This window comes from Taeniopygia guttata, chromosome 4 (assembly GCF_048771995.1).
Source record: "Taeniopygia guttata chromosome 4, bTaeGut7.mat, whole genome shotgun sequence".
Taxonomy (NCBI): domain Eukaryota; kingdom Metazoa; phylum Chordata; class Aves; order Passeriformes; family Estrildidae; genus Taeniopygia; species Taeniopygia guttata.
Genome location: NC_133028.1, coordinates 557,278 through 574,775, shown reverse-complemented (window position 1 = coordinate 574,775; position 17,498 = coordinate 557,278). Strand labels below are relative to the sequence as shown.

At 52.5% G+C, this 17,498-nt stretch overlaps 1 protein-coding gene across 1 annotated transcript in view; it reads left to right on the top strand.

The window, feature by feature from the left end:
* Positions 1-17,498, top strand: part of ALMS1 (ALMS1 centrosome and basal body associated protein) — a 56,457-nt gene that overhangs the window by 5,885 nt on the left and 33,074 nt on the right. Inside the window, exons 2-6 of the mRNA XM_072927795.1 lie at positions 982-1,144; positions 7,835-7,937; positions 8,922-10,959; positions 14,269-14,410; positions 14,863-16,572. Coding sequence (XP_072783896.1) covers positions 982-1,144; positions 7,835-7,937; positions 8,922-10,959; positions 14,269-14,410; positions 14,863-16,572 — 4,156 coding nt within the window. The remainder of the gene's footprint in view (positions 1-981; positions 1,145-7,834; positions 7,938-8,921; positions 10,960-14,268; positions 14,411-14,862; positions 16,573-17,498) is intronic.

The window sequence follows — 17,498 nt, the reverse complement described above, 5'->3', positions numbered from 1 at the left end:
ATGGGAACAGCCAGGGGAATAACTGGGACATCCTAAAGGCAAGTCTGGTGGCCATGGAGCTCAGAGCAGGCTTGGTGCAGTTCCCAGGAGATTCCCAGGTGTTTTCAGGAAGGACAGCTCGGCACAGGCAGCAGGGCTGGATCTTGCCATACATTTGAATAGAAATGACATTCCTGTGAGTGCTGTTACGGGGGATTCCAGCAGTTCCACCTGCTTGTGCCCAAGCTCTGCTGGGGAGAGGAGCTGCAGCCCCTGGCAGTGCCTGCAAAGGCAGAGCAGCTGCAGCAGGGGCACTGCTGGGCTCCCAGAGTTCCTGGGACACCTCCCTGCTGTCATTAATGACTTCCCTGCTGTCATTAATGACTCTTGGGCCTTTCACACTTCAGGCTGAGCGTTTGTGTAGGAAACCCTGCTCACAATCACTCGTTGCTTGTCTCAGGCTCACAGGTGATGATGATGGTGATGGAGCAGTGTTTCCTCGCCCAGGAGCCGTGGTTGATGATGATGATGGAGCTCTCTTTCCTCCCCCAGGAGCCGTGGTTGATGATGGTGATGCTGTTGCTGACAATGATGGAGCTCTCTTTCCTCCCCCAGGAGCCATGGTTGATGATGATGATGATGATGATGATGGAGCTCTCTTTCCTCCCCCAGGAGCCATGGTTGATGATGATGATGATGATGATGATGGAGCTCTCTTTCCTCCCCCAGGAGCCATGGTTGATGATGATGATGATGATGATGGAGCTCTCTTTCCTCCCCCTGGAGCCATGGTTGATGATGATGATGATGATGATGGTGCTCTCTTTCCTGCCCCAGGAGCCGTGGTTGATGATGGTGATGATGATGATGGAGCTCTCTTTCCTCCCCCAGGAGCCATGGTTGATGATGATGATGATGATGATGGAGCTCTCTTTCCTCCCCCAGGAGCCATGGTTGATGATGATGATGCTGACGATGATGGAGCTCTCTTTCCTCCCGCAGGAGCCGTGGTTCTGGCTGGCAGCAGAGCAGGGGAGCAGCTCCTGGGACACCAAGCTGGGCCTGAGCTGTGCCAGGAGGGACCTGTCGGAGCTGCCCACGCTGGAGGAAGGGCTGCTGCCCTCAGCAGAGGCCTCTGGAGCTGCAGCCCCCGCCTCCCCCCTGGGTATGTGCAGAGGGGTTGCCACAGGAGAGGATTGCACTGGTCAGTCAGTCCCAGCCTGCACTGGACCTTACTTCAGTGAGAAATGAGCTTTGCAAGGGTACTTGGGGTGATGTTGGTGTCAAAGCCCCCCTCAGGCAGGGTTTGAGTGCCTTCCCTGGATCTTTGCCACGAGCAGGTTCCTTTTGTGCCAGGTTAAGCTTTGCTTTGTTTTCCTGGGAATTCAGAGTGCACCTGAGTGCAGCTTGCACCCCTGGCAGTGCCCAGGGCCAGGCTGGGCAGGGGAAGGTGTCCATGGCAGGGGGAGCAATGAAAGATCTTTGAAACATCTTTAAAACCCCTTCCACCTGAGCCATTCCTCATTGCTACCCTTGGGTTTGGGTGCAGTTTCTGCTGCTGCTGAGATTTCCAGTTCCAACACTCACTCCAGCCAAGGTCCCTGCCCCACTGCTCCTTCTCACACCCCATCCCAGCAGGTCACTCAGAGAAGGCTTGAGAAACTTCAACATTTCAAATTTCACCTTTGTGCGTCCTTGGTTCCATTCATCTCCACGTGGAGCCAGAGCATCCTGGTCCAGCACAGCCTGAAAATGCAGTTTCTCAGCTCAGGGTGGTTCTTTTTGCACTGATCCCTCTGCAGGGCCAGCAGTTCCCCTGCCCATGAGGATATTCCTCCTGTGACTCACCTTTCCAGGTGTGCCTGAGGTTGGTGGCGTTTCTTCACAAACAAACACAACTATGGAGAGGCAGAAAACATAATTGTGATATTTTTACATAAACCTTCTGTGCTTACAGCTAAGTGCAGGTTCAGCTGTGCCATTTGCCATTCCCTGTGCCAGCTTGCCTGTGTGCAGCTGCTTTTTGGGGTTTTGTTTGGGAGTTAAACACCACTTGAAGGGCATGGAGTTAAACTGCCTTGGGAATTTCCTCCTAGCAGCTCCTGAGGGGTTTATGGGTTTGACTTTTATTTTTTTTAATGCGAAGCTCTTGGTGATTTTCTTTGGTTTTTGAGATGATTTTGCTCTGTCCTTGTTGAAGGAGCCTGCAAAGAGGAGGAGGAACATCTTGGGCGGGTTCTGGTCCATCCCAAAGCCTCTGAGGCTCAGTCCCTGCCACTGTGGGTGTCACCTGGGGGCTGTCCCTGGTGTCTCCTGTAACATTTACTGCAGAGATTAGGTTGGCTTTTGGTAACTTCTGGATCAAAGGGCTCCTGTTTGCACCTCCTGCCAGGTTTGTTTTCCACAGCCAGGGCAGGCAGTGAGGGGACAGGGAGAGGCAGCACAGCACGGGCTGCTCGTGGCTGAGTTCATTCACAGCATCAGTGAGCTTCTGCCTGCTGGGCATTTGCAGCTGCCTGGGAGGTGGTTTTGAAGGGTTTTTCTCCTTCATGGAGTGAAAGCCATCCTGGGCTGCCTCTGAGTTGGGTCTGCAGGCAGCGTGGTGGTTAAAGGCTGTGTGTGCATCACTGGGAGCTGGTGGATAGTGAACAAATCCCTGTTTTTGTAGGAAAGTGAGGTTCAGGACAGATCTTGGACATGGAGGGTTGGCCATGCCTTTTCCTGCCCATCCTCTGAGCAGCATTCCTGTGTTTCAGGTGTTTTACAGCCCTTTCCCCAGTGTTGTTATTTGCACAACTGGAAGCCATTTAATCAAGGAAAACTTCTTGATATTTGTCCAGCTTTACGTTTCCAGTGCAGCTGGAATTAAGGAGCAAGCAGAAGCCTCTGTGGTGTGCTAAAAGCTGTGAGAAGCCTCTCCTGTGCTGTTTCATCTGCTGCTCTCTAGAGATGGACTGCAGGCTTTGTGTGTGCTCTGAATTCCCAGATACGGGAGGGGAGGTGAGGGGGAAGGAAGCCATAGCTGCAATACTCACTTATTTCTTCTTCTCCTCCTCAAAAAGTGCCTTGGATTTCATGTCAGGAGGGGAGGAGTGACAATGACAGTTGTACTGAAGTGCTCCTGCTGCTCCATGGAACAGCTTGACAGAGCCGAGGCTTTGTTTTTGTTTTGCCTTCCTTTTTTATCCCCCAAATGGCAGCTTGACTGTGGCATTCAGACTTGTCAGCAGGCTGGCAGAACAAGTCACAGGCCCGGCTTTGCCTGCCTGCTGAGCTCCTCTGAGGAGGCTTTTGGCCTTCAGAGTGACAGCAAGAAGAATCCCAGTTCTGACATGAGGAGCTCGGGGACAGCAGCACTGGCGTCACTGCCTGCTTCCAGCCCTGGCTGCTGCTCCAGGCCTGCCTCGGGCTGAGCACAGCGACCTGAGCCCTCCTGGGCACCCCAGATGTGCCCCAGGGTCCCTCCTGAGCACCCCAAATGTGCCCCAGGATTTCTGTCCCCAGAGGAAAGGCAGGCACTGATAAACAGGAGGTTTGTGTGCTGTGAGAGGTGAAAAAGCCAAAGCAGGGAGAGCCTAGGACAGGGCTGTATTTGGGGTTCATAGAATAGCTAATTCTGTGTTATATTATCATGAAATCAGGTTTGTAGCCCTGTGAAATGCTCTTTACTGAGCTCCTTGAGGTGCCTCTCCACTGCAGGGAGCGAGCTGCAAGGGTGCATTTCCATGGAGAACGTGGCTGCTGCACATCTCAACTTTTCTGCCTCTTCCTTTCCTTTTCCTGCCCCATTTTTCCCTCACCCTTCTCTCCTGGCCCTGTCATCATCTGCTGCTCCCAGCCAGCTCTCACCACCCCAGTTCGGAGGGGATCCCCTGGGAAGGTGGAGCTGTGAGCCCCAGCAGATCCCTGGGGAATTCCTGGGAAGGTGGAGCTGTCAGCCCCAGCAGATCCCTGGGGAATCCCTGGGAAGGTGGAGCTGTGAGCCCCAGCAGATCCCTGGGGAATCCCTGGGAAGGTGGAGCTGTCAGCCCCAGCAGATCCCTGCCACATGGCAAAACCAGAGCACTCCTGGCAGAAGCCAGGGACCAGGTGAGGGATCCCAGGGTGAGGGCACAGCTCTGCAGGTGTTTGGTGTGTGAGGTCTGGTCCTGAAATGAGTGATTTTCTTTGTCCTGCTGGTTCCTGCTGCATCCCCTCAGGCTGCTCAGGCTGAGGGGGAATGGTTTGGGCTGGGAATGGTTTGGGCTGGGAATGGTTTGGGTTGGGAATGGTTTGAGCTGGGAATGCTTTGGGCTGGGAATGGTTTGGGCTGGGAATGGTTTGAGCTGGGAATGTTTGGGTTGGAGGGGCTCAGTGCCCAGCCTGGCCTGGGACACTGCCCTCCCTTCCCTGCCCTCTGCTGAAGGTCTGTGCGCTGAGGTTTTTGTTGCTTGGCAAATCCCTGCCTCATCCTCGAGCTTCTCTGCAGGAATTTGGGGTTTCTGGAGCTCCCTGTAGGGCAGAGAAGGAATGGCTCCTGAGGGGCCTCGGTGCCGTGAGAGTTTCTTGCTGATGGAGAGTGTTCAGTCACTTTTCCCTCTGTTTGAGTTTCTTAAAACAAATGTCGAGTGGCACTTAGGTTTTTGTTGGTATAATAGAGCTGAAAGCACTAATTTATCAGCCAAATGTTGTGATTTATGGGGTGTGTGTATGTGCCTGTACATGCACATCTACTTCATTAATCTCTGTACACAAAGGATTGGCAACATCTGGTTTTGGCAGCTTTTTTCCCCAATTATTTTCTGCTGCCTCCCTTACTCCTCTTTGTTTCTTCATTTCCAAAGCACACCCTATTTTTTTTGTGTGTGTGTGTAAAAACCTTTTCTTTAATCACTCCTGCTTTTCAATTTAGCTTGAAAACACATTTTCATTCAAAGTGGAGAAGTTAAGCTGAAATCAGAGAAGCTTGTTTTCCTCCTTTCTTGCATGACTAAAAATAAGGTGCCAATTCTGCCACATGAAGTGTGTCATGATGGGAGCTGACAAGTCTGATTTGTTAACTGCAATTATTATTATTTGTTCACTAATGCCATTTTAAATAGAAAACAATATTTGTGAGGGAGAAAAATCCACCTAACAGAGCTGAGAGAGTTCAGATTCCAACTTGCTTAATGTTTCTTAAAAAACACTGGTTTGCATCCTTAATGGAATTCTGTATGCAGATGAATCTGCTCAGTGTTCCCGAGTGTAGCACTGAAAAACTCCTGGAGTGACGTGTGCTGGGTGGGCCAAAGGCACTGGAAATCCTGTGTGCTCCAGTCACTTGTTGGGAATTGGGAATGGAAAGTCCAGTGCCAGCCCTGAACAAACCCCTCTGTTCTCTGTGTGCTTGAGGGGAGCGTGAGGGACATCACAGGGAATCGGCTCAGCCTCCTGCTCCTGGTTTTAAAGCAGGATTCAGAGTGATTAAATCTTGTCTCTGCCCCAATCCCCTCACTGCACCAATCCGAGTTCCCTCACTGCCCCAGTCCCCTCACTGTCCCAGTCTCCCCACTGCCCCAGTCCCAATTCCCTCTCTGCCCTAATCCCTCAGTGCCCCAATTCCCTCAGTGCCCCAGTCCCGCTGTTCCCATCACTGCCCCAATCCCAATCCCCTCAGTGCCCCAATCCCAATCCCTCAGTGCCCCAGTCCCAATCCCCTCAGTGCCCCAATCCCAATCCCCTCAGTGCCCCAATCCCAATCCCTCAGTGCCCCAATCCCAATCCCCTCAGTGCCCCAATCCCAATCCCCTCAGTGCCCCAATCCCAATCCCCTCAGTGCCCCAATCCCAATCCCCTCAGTGCCCCAATCCCAATCCCCTCAGTGCCCCAATCCCAATCCCCTCAGTGCCCCAATCCCCTCAGTGCCCCAGTCCCAATCCCCTCAGTGCCCCAGTCCCAATCCCCTCAGTGCCCCAGTCCCAATCCCCTCAGTGCCCCAATCCCAATCCCCTCAGTGCCCCAATCCCAATCCCCTCAGTGCCCCAATCCCAATCCCCTCAGTGCCCCAGTCCCAATCCCCTCAGTGCCCCAATCCCAATCCCCTCAGTGCCCCAATCCCAATCCCCTCAGTGCCCCAATCCCAATCCCCTCAGTGCCCCAATCCCAATCCCCTCAGTGCCCCAATCCCAATCCCCTCAGTGCCCCAATCCCAATCCCCTCAGTGCCCCAATCCCAATCCCCTCAGTGCCCCAATCCCAATCCCCTCAGTGCCCCAATCCCAATCCCCTCAGTGCCCCAATCCCAATCCCCTCAGTGCCCCAATCCCAATCCCCTCAGTGCCCCAATCCCAATCCCTCAGTGCCCCAATCCCAATCCCCTCAATGCCCCAATCCCAATCCCCTCAATGCCCCGATCCCGATCCCCTCAATGCCCCGATCCCACTGTTCCCCTCACTGCCCCAATCCCTCAGTGCCCCAGTCCCACTGTTCCCACCAGGGCTGCCCCTTTAACCCCACTTTGGGGTGTGCTGTTGGTGAGCAGGGCCCTGAGGAGCTGCTGAGTTACAGTCGAGTTTTCCTGACCTTGCTGCTTCCTTCCTTGGCTCTGCTCCCTCTGTGCTGCTCCTCTCCTTTTCCCACTTCCACGTGTGTCAGAATGAATTTTGCCATCCAGCTCTGCTTCCCAGCGTGGATTGAGCCCTCTGGAATTCCTCCTGCTGTCACAATGCTCAGGAATAGCTATTTAGACCTAAGTTTTAAGCTCATTTCCTTTCTCTAAGCTTCCAAAAAAGCATTTTAATAATATTTGGTATTGCAAATTCAGTTATTCCGGCTGATTATCCTCTCACTACCTAAAGTAATTAAAAATGTTAATTGGAAGTATTAAATAAAAAAAAACTAATAAGCAAGGTTGCCTTGTGGTTGGCTGCCCCTGGTCAGGTGATGCAGTGTGGGTGGAGATGCCTTGAGCTGGAGCTGATGGAATGAAATTGGATTTTTTTGTGTGTAATGCTCATTTTTCTGATGTGATTGTGCTCCTCTAAGTGCTGCAGACTGTGCCTTGTCTGAGTGGCTGGAAACTAATGAGTCTAAATTAAATAAATGGCATTTCTGGGTTGGGAAGTCACTCTCATGACCACAAATAGCTCTTTTCCTTTAAAAATCAAGGCTTGCTTAGAATACTGGGAGTATTGCTTTGCACCCCTCAGACATGTCTGTAGTTATTTGCACTTCTTAGACACCAGTTTAGAGTTAAAAGAAGGGAAAAAAAAACCCAAACATACAGTTAAATCTAAACCTTGCATGATTGTATGAACAATTTCCATTTGTTTTTGTAAGCAATGAACTGGGAAAAACCACCAACTACCCCAAAGAGCAAAGAAATGCAGGATAGAAACTAGAATTGCTGCAGCAGTCATCGCTCTGCTGGGTTTGATTATTACTTCAACTTGAATCCCTCAGGAAAACAATGGCACAGAGCCTTTGCTAGAATCAGGGTTTATGGAAAACAGAGAAGGGAATCTGTGGGATCTTGGGTTGTACAGTGAGAGGTGATGGGTTCAAATCCCTGTGAGATCCCACCTGGAAACCAGCAGGGATGGGGATGGCACAGAAGGAAATTTGGGATGAGTTTGGAATGGCAGTGCCAGGGGTGAGTGCTTGGAGACCTGGGTTTGGTACAGGCTGCGAAAGATGAATTTAATCCAGGAGGGAGGAGGCTCCAGGGGGTTAGGGGTGGGAGTGCCTCCCCTTCCCTGCAGCTGGGATCTTTGGGGATGTGGGGCTGGGATCTTTGGGGATTTTTGGGGATGTTAGGCCGGGATCTTTGGGCATCTCCGGGGCTGTGAGGCTTGCTGCCAGCTCTCAGTGCCCTGTTGGTGTTTTCTCCCTCCCAGCTATCCAGGAGAGCAGATTCTCCCCTTGCCTGCCCCTGCTGCTGAGCCCAGCCCTGGCTGAGACGTTCCTGCAGGGATCCCAGATGGATTTCCTTCCCCTGAGGTGGGATGGGGTTCCTGGGGCTGTTCCTTTCCCCTGGCTGGTTCTGCACTGGGTGGTGGGTAAAGGCAGGGCCTGGGCTCAGAAATGGGGGTTTGGGGGTGTGTGGAGAGAAGGCACCTCTGGATTTTGCCTTCAGAAGAGTTTGAGCAAGGGAAAAGCAGGACCAGGCTCTTCTGAGCTTGGCTGCTGAGGTACCCGGGGAAAATGAGGAACTCCTCCCTCTTCAACATCTCTGGAATAAACTTCATGAAATTTTGGGGACAAAGATCAGATTTCTGCATTTACAGGAGTAAAACATACATGGACAGTGTTGTTGTTTATGCTGGAGCCAGTGTGTAATTTACAGTACAAATTTGGGGTTAAAATGCATAAAGAAAGCCGTTTCAGTAAAAGGCTTTGTCACCTTCATTTCAAGGTGTTTTGCTTGTGTGGAATAATATTTATTAGGATTTGATGGTATGTTTAATATAAAGGAACTATTAATTAAGCAATCCCCAATATGAGAATTAGAATTTTATAGGAATTTGTTGCTTATCTGAGTCCTGGCTGCTTTTATGTCCTTTAAAAAAAAAAAATTGATATAATGAACTGAATTAGGTGATTTATATTAAAAAATCACAGGCAAGCTGAGATATGTGTAAGTACATGTTGCATATTTTACTTAGCTAATTTTATTTATTTATGTAACTAATTACAGCCTGTCAGTAAAACATGTTTCAATCCTAAACAGGTTGAAAAATATTGCCAAAATAAGTAAAAATTGGTATTATTGTTATATTATTTTTAAGCCTTTGTTTTATAGGGGATATTTTATATTTCTTTGCATTCCGTTGGGTTTTGCCGCTTTAGGGGATGCATTTATGGGTATTTGTGTATTTATGGGAATATTGCTAACCTCCAGTTGTCACTGGGGTTCTTTTGCTTCTGATTTAAACCAGAGATGCTGAAATAAAAGAAATTATCGGAAGTTCACTTCTCTTGCAGGGGAATCCCGGATGTTTCTGGAGCATCCCTGGAGCGTTCAGAGCCTCCCCACGTCCATGGCAGTGCCCTTGCCAGTCCATCCCAGCACTCCCAGCCCGTGGGACAGGCGGATCCTGGAGCTGCTGCCCTGTCTGGGGAGCCCCTGGGCAGCCGGGGGGACAGTGGGGACAGGGACACCCAGCGGGAGGCAGCAGGCCCCCGGGGCAGGGGGGATCCAGCACCCCCAGCTCCAGAGGAGGGGCTGGGGAAGGGGCTGGAGCAGCCCTGGAGCACGGCTGGGGAGGATGGACACGGCTGTGCTCACTCCTCCCAGGACAGTGATGGTCCAGCTGCTGGCTCTGAGCTGTCAGAGGGGAACAAGGAGTCCCCGGGGCAGGAGGAATCCTCCTCATCCTCCTCAGGAAACTCCTCCTATACAACTGCACGGACCAAATTCTCAGAGAAAAGTGAAAGGGGGATGCAGCAGGAAAAGGTGAAAGCGGTTGGGAGTGGAGCAGGAGCCCGGGAGAAACTGGAAAAAGGAAAGAAGGTGCCTGAGCTTGGTTTGCCAATTAATTTCTGTGACATCCTGAGGAAAGGCCGTGCTGCAAACTTGGGTGCTCGAGATGTTCTTTGTGCAGCAGCTGCTGGGGCAGGCAGAGGAGCGCTGGAGGAATGTGGGGAGCAGCTCAGGGGCTCCCAGGGAGCTCTCCTGGCCCTTCGGCAGCAGCAGCCAGCAGGGAGGCTGGGCACAGAGGGGCTGGGCCCTGCTGTGCCACCCAGCCAGCCCCAGGAGGCTGCCCCGGGCCCTGGGCACTCCCCAGGGCAGGCAGAGCCCACGGGGAGCAGGGATGAGCTGACTGCCTCTGACTGCTCCATAGAGAGGGGACACAGAGCCACAGAGATCTCCCCTTCCTTCAGTCTGGGAGCTGAGGGCTCCTTCTCCCTGCACCTGGCTCATCCCAACTTCCAGTCCACTCCAGGGCTGTTCCTGAAGAAAACTGGGAAGGCAGAAGGACGTGGTGGAGCCCTGGAGATCCCTCCAGACCTTCAGGCCTCTCCTTCCTGTTCCAATGAAGAAGCCCCAGGGGAGTCCCCTGCCCCTGGATGCCCTGGGGAGCAGCAGCCTCCCCAGAGTCCTGTGGACAAGACCTGTGCACGTCTGGAGTCCCTGGAGCTGGAATCCCCCTGCGCTGGCAGGGTGCAGTCCTTGCCCTCGCTGGGCTTCCTGGAGAAGGTGGGAGCACGTCTGGAGTCCCTGGAGCTGGAATCCCCCTGCGCTGGCAGGGTGCAGTCCCTGCCCTCGCTGGGCTTCCTGGAGAAGGTGGGAGCCTGGAACGTGGGCCAGCCACAGCAGGGTCCCGATGCCACCAGCTCACATGTCCCAGGTGCGGTTCCCCCTGCGAGGGAAGCCTCCAGTGCACGCCCCAGGGCTTCAAGCTGCATGTTACCAGCCCAGAAAAGCCTTGGAGATGCCGAGGGCTGTGCTGCTCCTGCCTGCACGGGGACAGGGTCTCTGGGGAGTTTGCATTTCCCCCTCCCAGAGCTGCTGCCTGCCCCTGCCCTGAGCAGGTCCCAGTCTGACAACGCCGTGAGCGCCTGCAGCAGCAGCAGAGCCCGGGCTGGAGGGACCCCAGGGCAGGACAGTCCTGCTCCGGGGGGCTCTGGCAGCTCCACCACACCAAAGGTGGCTCCTGGATCTCGTGCTGAAGGCGTGCGGAGCGCCACGAGACGAAGCTCAGCCCCAGGTGTGTTTGTGTCCAGTGTTGCTCAGCTCCTCAGAAAGGATGGGAGCTCCCCAGCTGAGGAGCTCCAGGAGTGTGAGGAGAAGGGAAATGAGTCCCTCAGCCTCAGCATTCCCAGTGGTGACGATATCATGGACATCCTTGGAGCCATTTCCTTGGAGAGTCTGAGTTTTCCTGATGGTCCTGGGGAGCCTCAGGAGGCCCTGGTGGTGCCCAGGTCCTGCCCCAGTGCAGGAGGGAACAGCCCCATCCCCCCTGGAGCAGCACTGGAGACTCCCAAGAAAGAAGAGTTGAATATTGAAGAAAGGATCCCGGTAAGTCTGGTTCTAATTCAAGCTCTGGTTCCAGAGTTAGCCATTTTTTCCCCCCAGCGTTAACCATTTCTTTTCCCAGAGTTATTTTTTCAGTTACATTTGTTTTTCAGAGTTTTCCATTTGTTTTTCAGAGTTTTCCATTTGTTTTTCAGAGTTTTCCATTTGTTTTTCAGAATTTTCCATTTGTTTTTCGCTTTTCCATTTTCCCCCACTACTCTTTCAAGAGATGATCTAATCATTACAAGCCAAAACAAATGGTTTTACCCAGCCTTGTGCTACAGTGAATTTCATCCATGCTACTGGTTCAGCTTAGCTTAAATAGAGGTGGAAAAATAACTTTTAGTAACATTTAACATGGACAAAGACAGGGTTGGATATGGGAAAGGTGTCTTCTTGTTCCCAGGGTAGCTGAGTGTCAGGGTGTGGGAAATGGATTTGTGGAGAGCTCTCAAAGCCTGGCAGAAGGTTCACACAGTGCAAACCTTGAGACAAGAAATGCTGATTTAGAAATGCCATGGAATGGGACAGACACTGTTGAGAGATAAATGGAACCAGAAACAAATTTCAAAGGATGGCCTTGCAAATAAGCCTGGATACTTTGGAGAAATAGAACTGTGAAAGATGCACTGTAGTAGGAGCCACAGGTAGTTTTAGATGATTGGCTTTAAGGCATTTACAGCACGGTGTGGCTAAAGCTGATAGGCCAAGAAACACTTGTAGTGTATTGTAATTAGGAAATAGTCAACTTCTGATTGTGATGGCGTGAATTATAACATCTGTATTGTCTCACCCTTCGCATGAGACTGGAAATGGAATGGAAGTTTTAAAACACCTCTCAGTTACCCCATCTCTGGGTCAGTAAAAGGCATAATCTGACATCAGGGGAGCAGGAGGAAGGAGAAGGGGGAGTTGTTGGCTCTCTCAAAGATCTCTCCTTGTCTAAACGTGAGGTTCAGGTGCTGAGTGAGGAGAGCTGAGCCCTCCCCAGCTCTGCAGGAGCAGCAAACCCAACACAAATCCTTGGAAACGAAATTTCTTTTTTTCCTGTGCTTTTCTCACTCTGCTTTTTGACTTTGTTCCTGTTCCTGAGGCCCCAGTTCTGAATTCTTGATGTGTTCCTCATGAAGGACCTTCAGAGCTCTTCATCCCTTCCCTGCTCCATGTCCTGCCTGGCTGATCCAGGTTCCCCTGGCTGGGCTGGAGCCAGGGCAGAGCACTGTGCAGCACCTTCAGGGCATTAATAGCTGGGAGTGCTGGAGCAAATGAGATGCAGATTTATGGTAATGACAAACTTGTAACTGTCCTCTGAGTAAGAGGCTGCTCCTCTCACAAGATGATTCCATAATCACCAGGTCTTTGGGAATGTGCTCTGGAAGCTCTTTTCCCTCTGTTGTCTTTGCAAACCCGTGGTGAAACAAATATAAATATTGGAGGGGGGTGTTTGAAATGGAATTCATGAGCCAGAGAGATGAGTTCTGTTCCTGGCTATAATTACACTCTCAGCCTAGTTCTGACCAATGCTGCTCCTTTACTGGAAGGTAAAGGAGATCAGGTCACTTACCTGGCTGTTAATGTGGAAGTGTGTAATAAAATCACAGGAAATGGAGCTGGCTATCATGTGTAAGGTAATCAATTTATTTCATTTTCCTGGCTAGTTTAGGACATAGTGTGGATGAGTTGAAATTAATTTGCCCTACAGGTGATGAAGTCAAGGAAAATTTTGGCTGTTTTTTTTTCCTGCATATAACATCTGCTTTTAAACCAGCTCTCACAAAAGTGCTCCCAACCATTTCCCTGGAAGGTTTGACCAAACTTGTCCTAAAAAATCGGGAGCTTCCCTGCTGCTGCCTGGAATTCCCGAGCCTGCCAGTGTTTCCTGAGCAGCAGCTGTCTGGGGAGGGAGAAGGCTTTGAACCCACACCTTTGTGTTTGTGTTGGAGTGTGTGAGTTTGTGTGTGTGTGAGTTTGTGTGTGTGTGAGTTTGTGTGTGTGTATTTGAGTGTGTTTGTGTTATTGTGTTTGTATTATTGTGTTTGTGTGTGTGTGTTTGAGAGTTTGTGTGTGTGAGTTTGTGTTTGTATTTCTGATTGTGTTTGTGTTTGAGAGTTTGTGTTTGTATTTCTGATGGTGTGTGTTTGTGTTTGAGAGTTTGTGTTTGAGCATTTGTGTTTGAGAGTTTGTTTGTATTTCTGATTGTGTATGTTTAAATTTGTATTTCTGATTGTGTGTGTGTGTTTGTGTTTGAGTTTGTGTTTGTTAGTTTGTGAGTTTGTGTTTGTGAGTTTGTGTTTGTATTTCTGTGTGTGTGTTTGTATTTCTGATTGTTGTGTGTGTGGGTTTGTGTTTGTATTTCTGATTGCGTGTGTTTGTATTTCTGATTGTGTGTGTGTGTGCGTGCGTTTGTGTTTGAGTTTCCATGTGTGTCTGTATTTCTGATTGTGTATGTTTGTATTTCTGATTGTGTGTGTGTGTTTGTGTTTGAGTTTCCTTGTGTGTTTGTGTTTCTGGTTGTGTTTGTGTGTGTGAGTTTGAGTTTGTGAGTTTCCATGTGTGTTTGTGTTTCTGGTTGTGTTTGTGAGTGTGTGTTTGTGTTTCCGTGTGTGTTTGTGTTTCCGTGTGTGTTTGTGTTTCTGGTTGTGTTTGTGAGTGTGTGTTTGTGTTTCCGTGTGTGTTTGTGTTTCCGTGTGTGTTTGTGTTTCTGGTTGTGTGTGTGTGTGAGTTTGAGTTTGTGAGTTTCCGTGTGTGTTTGTGTTTCTGGTTGTGTTTGTGTCTGTGTGTTTGTGTTTGAGTTTCCGTGTGTGTTTGTGTTTCTGGATGTGTTTGTGTGTGTGTGTGAGTTTGAGTTTGTGAGTTTCCGTGTGTTTTTGTGTGTGTGTGTGAGTTTGTGAGTTTCCGTGTGTGTTTGTGTTTCTGGTTGTGTGTGTGTTTGTGTGTTTGTATTTCTGATTGTGTGTGTGTGTGTGTTTGTGTTTCTGGTTGTGTTTGTGAGTGTGTGTGTATTTGTGTGTTTGAGTTTCCGTGTGTGTTTGTGTTTCTGGTTGTGTTTGTGAGTGTGTGTGAGTTTGAGTTTGTGAGTTTCCGTGTTTGTGTTTCTGGTTGTGTTTGTGAGTGTGTGTGTTTTTGTGGGTTTGTGTTTCCGTGTGTGTTTATGTTTCTGGCTGTGTGTGTGAGTGTGTGCGAGTGGAATGGCGTTTCCAGCGCGAGGCAGAGCTCACTCCCGGGCAGCCCAGGCTGCTGTGGCCGTGCCCGGGGCGGTGGCAGGGCTGGCTCTGTCCCTGCCCTGAGTGGCAGTGTTTGCTGTTTCCCCAGGTGTACCTGCGGAACCTGGGCATCCAGCAGTCCCCCGGCACCATCCTGGCGCCCTTCGTGCCACGGGGGCCCCTGCGCGAGCTGGAGTTCTCCCCCTGGCAGCCCCGGAGCCTGCAGCCCCCCCTGGACACCCCCACCGAGGGTACGGGGGCAGGGGGCTGCGGGGAGCAGGGCTTGGCTTCTTCCCTGGGCTCTAATTGTTAGATATTGCTGTTGTATGATACTAGCATTATATTACATTATATTATCATATAACCAAGATTATTGATAATATATGTTATATATTATTATAGAATTAATTTTAACAGTTATAAGTACATTATAACTAATTATAATTATAATTCGTTATAATGTTACTAAATAATAATTATTAGTTAATAATTAGTTAATAAATAATAATTATTGTGCTTGGTTATTATTAATAACTAATTATATATATATATATATATGGAACTCTTGGTTCAGGTCTCATGCTAAGAACACACCTTAAATATTTTCCAGTTCTGTCCTCCCTCTGTGTGCCCTGTAGCACAGGAAGGGCTGTGTGCCGTGTTCTGGAGCCCAGATAGTGATCTGTGCTCTGTTCCTTTGCAGGTGCGTTGCTGCCAGCCCTTGCGATGTCCCAGGCAAGCTTTGGCTCGGACGTGTCCCCTCTGAGCGTGTCCCTGGCCGGGGGCTCTGAGGCGGGCTGGGAGCGGGAGCAGGAGCTGCTGTGCCCCCGGGAGCAGGAGCTGCTGTGCCCCCAGGAGCTGTGCCCCGGCTCCCCCCAGGAGCTGTGCCCCGGCTCCCCCCGGGAGGTGTGCCCCAGTTCCCCCCAGGAGCTGTGCCCCGGCTCCCCCCGGGAGGTGTGCCCCAGTTCCCCCCGGGAGCTGTGCCCCGGCTCCCCCCGGGAGCTGTGCCCCGGCTCCCCCCGGCTCTCCGGGGAGCGCCCACCCAGCCAGGGCCCCGTGCCGGGTGCCCAGCTGCCGGTGGCTGTCCCTGGCTGCCCAGCCCGGGGCGCTGCCGGGGCAGAGCAGGACGTGCCCGGCCGCTCCTCGGGCAGGGCTCCCCGGGCTGGGGGTGCCCCTGAGTGCAGCAGCTCGGGCAGCAGTGGGCAGGGATGGGCAGTGTCTGCAGCTGGGAGCCACATGGATTTGGACAGAGCATCCCAGAGCTCCGGTGTGGGAAGTGAGAGCAGCCAGGGGCAGGGAGGGCATTCCCTGCTGGGGCCCGGGGCCCTGCGGGAGCTGCTGGCACGGGCAGAGGGTCTCGCTGCCAGCTGGAGCCGTGCTGCTGGGCCCACAGCCGCCTGCAGAGAGCCTGGGGAGGATCCCAAGGGTGCCAGGTTAGGCCAGGACCAGATCCCTGAGCTGCAGAGGAGACTGTCGTGGGATGAGGCCGTGATCCAGAGGGGAGAGCAGGGACAGGGGCTGGGGATGCATCCTCTGCATCCTGCCAGCTGCCAGCTGCCCTGGGGAGATGCTCTGGCTGTCAGTTCCCAGCGCAGGGAGGGGCTGAAGGGAATGGCCCCGGAGCCGAGGACAGGGAAATCCACGGGCAGGTCGGAGCCAGAAGGGTGCAGCGGCGTGACCACGGGCAGGAGCCAGGCTGCGCCTCTGGGGCTGGCACAGAGCAGCGCTGGCACGGCTCCAGAGCTGGGCCATCCTCCTGCCCTGCAGCCTCTGGGCAGCGTCCCCACCAGCCTGGGGGGCTCCCAGGGCTCCCCGTGCCAGCCCGGGAGGGCAGCAGGGACACGGGGCAGCGAGGACAGCAGCAGTGGGGATTCCCTCAGTGCCCGTGTCAGGAGCCTGCTGGGGAGGCTTGGGCGCTCCCAGGAGCTGGGCAGTGCCCCAGGGCTGTTCCAGAGCAGCGTGCCTGAGGCTGGCAGTGCCCTGGGAGTGTTCCAGAGCAGTGTGCCCGGGGCTGGCAGTGCCCCAGGGGTGTTCCAGAGCAGTGTGCCCGGGGCTGGCAGTGCCCTGGGAGTGTTCCAGAGCAGTGTGCCCGGGGCTGCCAGTGCCCTGGGAACGTTCCAGAGCAGCGTGCCCGGGGCTGGCAGTGCCCCAGGGGTGTTCCAGAGCAGCATGCCCGGGGCTGGCAGTGCCCCAGGGCTGTTTCAGAGCAGCGTGCCCGGGGCTGGCAGTGCCCTGGGAGCGTTCCAGAGCAGCGTGCCCGGGGCTGGCAGTGCCAGGAGCCGGGCAGGCAGCAGCAGCAGCAGTGGTGACTCCCTGGCAGCCCGTGTCCGCAGCCTCCTGGGCACCGCCTCCCCCGGGATCCCTGCCAGCCGCCTCCTGAGGAGTGCCGAGGAGCACGAGAGCAAGATCCGAGGTGAGAGTGCCTCTCAGCTGCCCTTGGCACGTCCTGGGGTGGGTTTGGCACGTCCTGGGGTGGGTTTGGCACCTGCTGGGCTGGCTTTGGCACGTGCTGGGGTGGCTTTGGCATGTGCTGGGGTGGCTTTGGCACGTCCTGGGGTGGCTTTGGCACATCCTGGGCTGGATTTGGCACGTGCGGGGCTGGCTTTGGCACATCCTGGAGTGGGTTTGTGTCAGGGGTTGCTCGGACTGATGGGATGAGACTGCTCCCTGCATGAAGGGGATTTTATTGATTATTTCTCATGTAGTGTAGTGAGAAGCTTTCATGGAGAGGGCTTCAGTGAGGGACACTTCCCAGGGATCTTCTGACCTCCAGCAGGGTCTCTGTGCAGTGCCTGTGGGGCAGGTTTGGGTGGATGTTCTTTGGGAATGTTCAGGCTCTGCCTCTCACTTTCAGAGGTGACAGCTCCAGGAATTCAGGTGCCCCTGGATTTTCTTGGCATTTTCTTGTTTGCTACGGGAAGTGTGTGAAGCCTGAAGGCAGAGAAAGGAGCAGAACCTGGGGAATTTTCTGTGCTGTGACAGAATTGGGTAGAATTGGGCTTTTCCAATTTGAAAACCTTCTTTTCCTGACATCACTGTAAGGGATTACTTTGTCCACACAGTTATGAAGTCAGGAATGTGGGAAGGGATTGTGTGAGTGAGCTCTGACTTGTGCCTGAGCCTGTGAGGATGACAGAACCAGGAAAGAGTCTTGGATCCATTTCTCCAAAGAGACTCTCAAGGAGCCATTTGCCATTGCATTCCTGGTCATTGCAGGAGCTCTGGAATTCGGTGTGCTCTTTGTTCTTTTAGCCGGGCTAACCAGAAATGCACAGCTTGGCTTGAAGTTAAAAACTGTTCTTGTACATGAAATGGGAAGGGAAAGCTCTGCTGGTCTGT